This window comes from Nematolebias whitei, chromosome 5 (genome assembly GCF_014905685.2).
Source record: "Nematolebias whitei isolate Nwh7 chromosome 5, NemWhi1, whole genome shotgun sequence".
NCBI lineage: Eukaryota > Metazoa > Chordata > Actinopteri > Cyprinodontiformes > Rivulidae > Nematolebias > Nematolebias whitei.
This window is the reverse complement of record NC_056502.1, coordinates 13,579,124-13,585,022: the sequence shown is the minus strand read 5'-3', so window position 1 is coordinate 13,585,022 and position 5,899 is coordinate 13,579,124. Positions and strand designations below refer to the sequence as shown.

Sequence of the window (5,899 nt, the reverse complement as noted above, 5' to 3'; positions counted from 1 at the left end):
CACCCAGCACACACACTTTTTGCCCCACTCCCCTCAGGAAGGAGGTTGAGGAGCATTAAGTGTAGAACCACTAGACTGAGGAACAGCTTCTACCCTGAGGCTGTTAGACTCATGAATCTCTAACTAGAATAATCACTGTGAAAAACCATATCATGTTGCTGCTGATCTGTTTCATGTTGCTGCTGATCTGTTTCAATGTTGATGTGTTCATGCGTGCACATCTGCTCACAGACTCATGTTCATGTTTGTGGTGATGTTCAATGTTTTATGTTATGAGTGCTTAGTGTATATTTAGTTGATGTTTTTCTTAGTTCATATCTTAGATGTTATTACTGTTTTTCTTATACATTTTATTGTTGGATGTAACTGGGACCCTGCGTACATAATTTCGCTCCACCACATGTACCACATGAGGTGCGAATGACAATAAAGAAACTCTGACTCTGACTCTGATATATATATATATATATACATATCTTGAGACATCTGTGGACAATAATAGAAATGTTACCATCAGTATTTATAAGACTAAAAGACCTGACTGAAAAATGTTGGATTTTATACCTGGATTATTGAGCATGGACTTTGTTGTTTTCAACCAGTTTGACAAAGAGGGCCGGCAATGGTGGAGGGGGCGTACCAAAGAGATCATCTAATCACAAGCAGAACTGGTTTGTTCCACTTTGGAGTAAGCTGTTGGGGGATGAATCAGTTTTGTTGTGTGTTTCCTTGACTGATGAAGCCTTCCGGACCGAAGGCGAAACGTTTCAGCACAAAAAAAAGAAACTGTCCAGATGACCTGACTGAAAAATGTTGGACTAAAGGACAGTGTTACACAGAACAAGAAATTATAACACATATTGACACATAAAAAAAAAGAGTGATCAGCTAACAATCTTCCAATAAACTTGTAATATTTAATTGATACTATAAAATACTGAGTACTGGCTATAGTGTATCAGATTCAAAAAGACGCTCTCCTCCCCAGCTACCCCTCTGTCAAGAATTAACTAGAGCTTTAGAGCAGCACTCTGCTTTGGACTTTGACCAGTAAAAATGGACCAACATGAACTGGACGTGTTGGACAGTAAATGTTTGTCTCAGGCACCCTGAACAAAATCATTTGTCGTTTTATTTGTGGCTATTAGACAAAACTTGATGAACTTTGCCTCACGATATTTTTCTTCTGCAGCAGCTGAACTCTGCAGACCTCAACCTTCCTAAGAACGATAGAGTCCGGCCAGCTCAGGTGGAGTTTGAAGATGCTTCGTCAAACTACGCTCAGATCAGAGTGAACAAAAACAAACCACCACCTCCTCCTCCTCCCACCTATGATGTCCACATGCAGCGAGGGACGAAACCGGCTCCTCAGCCTGATGTTGGTGAACAAACTTCTGCTCCGGTGAGAAAAAAAAGTGCTCAAGCCAGGATCTACAATAATTGACACTGCACTTCTTTTCCCAGAATTTACAGGCCTGATAAATTAACTTTTACTCTTAGTTGGAATCTTCATTTCTCTTATTGAACAATGACCATATTTAAAAAAAATAAATCATGTTATTTGTGTTTAATGAAGCATACTAGATTTGAGCATACACATTGGGAAAGTGTTGATCTTTAAAAATTTAAGCTTAAACACATGAAAGCAAAAAAATGAAAACAACTGTGCCGTATTTTTTGTCTCTTGAGAGGCACCCCAGCTGTGGAAATATCTACTCAGCATAGCAATAATGCAGACATGAGGATATTATCAATTTTAACATGCAGGGACTTCAATGGGACAAAAGGTTTGCAGTGATCTCCAAAAGTTATACACCAGACATGTTATTAAAAACTAGATAAGAAAAATATATTTTAAAGGGTCATAAGTTAATTAATTTGCATTTAAACAAGAAATGAACATATTCAAGGCACATGGCGACACTGTCTCAAACTGTTATTTGTTATAATCATAATATGAACCAGCCCAGCAGGACGGTGGGAAGAACGAGACACAGTGAAGCTGAAGTTACGTTTGTTTCACTGAACAAATTGATTATTTTTATAAAGCTATCAGTGAAGTTAAGGTTTAAAGATTTTCTCTGTCATGACTTTCTGACCCAAAATTATTTCCTTTTTGCAGTATATGAACTTTCCAGACCCCAGGTTTCCTAAGAGTCAATTTGGAAGGACAGTCTCGTTGGAGTTAAATGGAACCACAACAAACTTCGCTCCAACCAGAGGGAACAGCAGCAGACCTCCACCCCCTCCTCCCCCCACCTACAAAGCTCGCCTGCAGAGAGAGAACGTCCCCCCTCCTCATGACGTTAACGCACAAATTTACGCTCAAGTTGACAAAAGTCAAAAGCGTTTAATGTAGCTGATGCAGGCCAGTCTGGGCCTGATAACAGAAGATGTTTTCCTATCAGTGTATTTATGGTTGACAGATCTAAACCAGACTTTACCCTGTGATGGCACTTAAGCTTTAAATAATCAACCAAGTTTTACAGTTACTGCCATGTCTGAAGTCAGGAAGGCAGAACATTTCCCTGCAATTATTTCATGTGGTCCTAGAAAAGGGAGGGAAGCAGTTAAAGTGTCCTGTTTACATCAGCTTAAAGTTCCTCAGTGTTCTGATAGTGTCTGACGCGACTCGTACAATTTTAGTGAGAGCTCAGGTTTGCAGATGAGCTGTGAAATGGAAATAGAAAAGATAAAGTTCTACAAGAATGTTTGTCTAAAATAGGTGCATCAAAAATACGTTTATATCTTGAATAAACCGATATCCTCTAAACATGAATAATGATTAAAATTCATACTATGTGACATGCAGTAATTTATCTTTCATGCATTGTGTCATGTTTATTGCAAAGGACATCAACTTTTTTCAAGCAAGGATTTTGTTTAAGCAGAACTAAGTAATTTAGGGGAAAGTTAAGAATGATTCAGTAACTTGTTAAAAATGTATTATTCCTTAACCTAATAAATTGACTGTAAAGAGTAAGCACTTTAAAGAATTACACAAGTTCAATAAGTTTTTCAAGTTTTACATGGAAGCTTTGATTATCAATTAAATGAAGTAATTTAGTTCATATGTATGTATGTATGTATGTATGTATGTATGTTTGTACATATGTACGTACTGTATGTATGTACTATGTATGTATGTACCGTATGTACTGAATGTATGTATGTATATATGTAGTGTATGTATGTATGTATGTATATATGTACGTATGTGTGTATGTGTGTGCGTGTGTGTGAGTGCGTATAAGAATAAACACTGTAGGAAAGTATGTTTTGAAACTTGTGCCACCAAGATGGGTAGAAAAGAACATTTTACACTTATGAAACAAAGGTTTTAGTGTTGTATTTTAGCCAGTATTGTTCAGTTTTAAAGTATGATCAAACTGAAGTAAAAGAATGAAAGTGACTGGTTCAGTCATTGCATGTGAACACTGCATAATTAAAACGTGAATTATTTCACGTTGTGGTTCAGCATAAAATACATAAACAATCAAAGTATCAGTGAAGGTGTAGTTAATGGCAGAAAGAAGCTAGGCTGCATATTAACTTTAATTTGTGCAACTAGCAGCTGTTTAGTGACGAGGTAACTTTTAATGATTCATTTTTTTTTATTTTTGTAAGAGGATTTCACTTTATTATAACATGTAATATGCATGTGTTGAATGTGACATGCAGAAGTGTTTTGGTTCGTGCTTCTCTGCAGGAAACAAAAACTTTCCCAGCTCAGACGTTTGTTTCTGAAATATTTGCTCAGGCTTTCTCTCACCCTGTAAATTAATCATTACTAAGCAGTGACCTTTCTTTGCACAAGTTACTGTTTATTTTTCCTGTAGTGAAACTTTTTAAAACCATTTCTTATATTCTTCATGATTTCATGAACTACGTTTGCCATTCAAACATTTTATACGTAAAAAGTTATTTTGTGATATAATTTGACCTGCTGCTCTGACGACAACTCTCAGGATTAAGATAGTTTTGTGTTGCGTCTTTTCTTTTTTTATATATATTTTGTTTTATATGATTTGTAATTGCTTATTTTGATTAATAAACTGATTTGCTTACTATGATTTTTGTGTGATGGTTTGTTGCACATAAACTAAAACCACATATATAAATTGTATAATAGTAAATATAAAATAAAAAAGTAACAATCACACAAGAATGTACATGCTTTCTTTGAGTCTTTTCTATCTTGCAAATGTATCTGTTGAAGTTTAACTTGAAATAAAATACAAGGAGAAGAAGATAAACTTTTTAATGTATAAGAAAAGAGGAAGACCATCAAGCAAAATTAAAACAGCATCAGCATGGCAATAAAATCAAAGTTCATAGTGAACAGGCTGAGTCGTTCAGCGTTAAAGCAATAATAACCAAGCAGTAAAGAAGCTTGATAATGAATATGTGACTTGAGTAATCAGTGCTGCATTTAAATCTAATTTTCAAAAGGACGCTCCAGACAACAAAGTCTGATTCTGGACTCAAAAAACAAGACACTTGGAAGAGTCAATGTAAAAGTTGTGTAATTTGTCTACTTAACCTTTAGTTTCTGGGTAAAAGTCTATCTTCCTTGTAAAAACCTGCATTACTGGATTAAAAGTGTGGCCAACATTGATCGTCACCATAAAGATAAAGAAGAAGGAACTATGATAGTGAAGTATATAAAAACATATCCTGGAAGCTGCTTTATCATTTTATTATTATTTGACATCTGGCTAACTTTTGCTGTGAGTAAAACAATTTAGGTCATTTACTGGAAGCATTTTATGGTTGTTGGATTTTGAGGAAGAGGAGGGACTTCGAGTAATGAGTAAGCTCAGAAACAGCGCCATCTGCTGGTTAAAACTGGGATGAGTGACTCGTGAGGTAACGCCATCCAGTGGTTGAAATAATGATGTGACATCTAAAAATGTTTAATTCCTTTAGTATTAAAACGTGGCTTGACTTTTCATCTTTTAAGAAACATGCTTAACGACTCATTGGAGGTGTTTTCTCAGTTTGAACTGAAGTGAACATTTAAAACTGTAGTAATTTGCTCTAACTATGCAGGTTGAACCCACTTTCAAATCACTCTCCCTTCAGAGGGTTGTTAGGGCCTTCTTGTTCAGACGGGAGACATTTTGGTCATATATGCAAGAAGATTTTAAAATGATGTGAAACTGATCAGAATTAGATTAAACAGCATTTTATGATGTAAAAAGTTGAAATCAAAACCTCTTCCCATATTTTTTTATTATTTTATTCATTTATTTAAAAGAAACAAAATAAACAAAACAAATTCATAAATAAAGAAAAAACGTTGAATGAAAAGGAGAGCAGAAATAAGAAAAATATTCTTATAATATGTGCCCCTCATTAAAAAATAAAATAACTGCAAACAAACAGCAACTTAGGCTTGAACAATCTCCAAGGTGAAAACAAAAATGTTAGGTATCCTTCACCTGGCACCATGCTTTCCTAACAATTTAACTTAATCGTCTTTTTAAACATATAAAATGTTTTAGAAATTTGTTATGCTGATATCCAGGCAATTCCACAATCCTATTCCCTGAATTACAACGCAGCGCTCCTTCAGACTAGTTCTAAATGGAGGTTTTACAAACATTTCCTTTCCCTTAAGGTTATAATGACTCTCTTTTTTAACTAATTTATATTGAATATTTGTGGGTAATATGTTTTACAAGTGGCGCAACTGGTAGAGCTGCTGCCTCTCAGGGAGAAGGTCCTTGGTTCAAACCCCGGTCCAGGGGCCTTCTGGGTGGAGTTTGCATGTTCTCTCCGTGCATGCGTGGGTTTTCTCCGGGTACTCCGGTTTCCTCCCACAGGCCAAAAACATGCATGTTAGGCTGATTGGTAACTCTAAATTGTCCCTAGGTGTGAGTGGGAGAGTGAATGG

General features: G+C 35.8%; 1 protein-coding gene across 1 annotated transcript in view; it reads left to right on the top strand.

The window, feature by feature from the left end:
- The window catches only part of LOC119409688 (carcinoembryonic antigen-related cell adhesion molecule 5-like), a gene marked incomplete at its 5' end in the record, with an annotated part of 33,437 nt that extends 31,078 nt beyond the window's left edge, over window positions 1–2,359 (top strand). The window contains 2 exons of the mRNA XM_037676589.1: window positions 1,193–1,402; window positions 2,123–2,359. Coding sequence (XP_037532517.1) covers window positions 1,193–1,402; window positions 2,123–2,359 — 447 coding nt within the window. The remainder of the gene's footprint in view (window positions 1–1,192; window positions 1,403–2,122) is intronic.
- Between the last annotated feature and the right edge of the window lie 3,540 nt (window positions 2,360–5,899).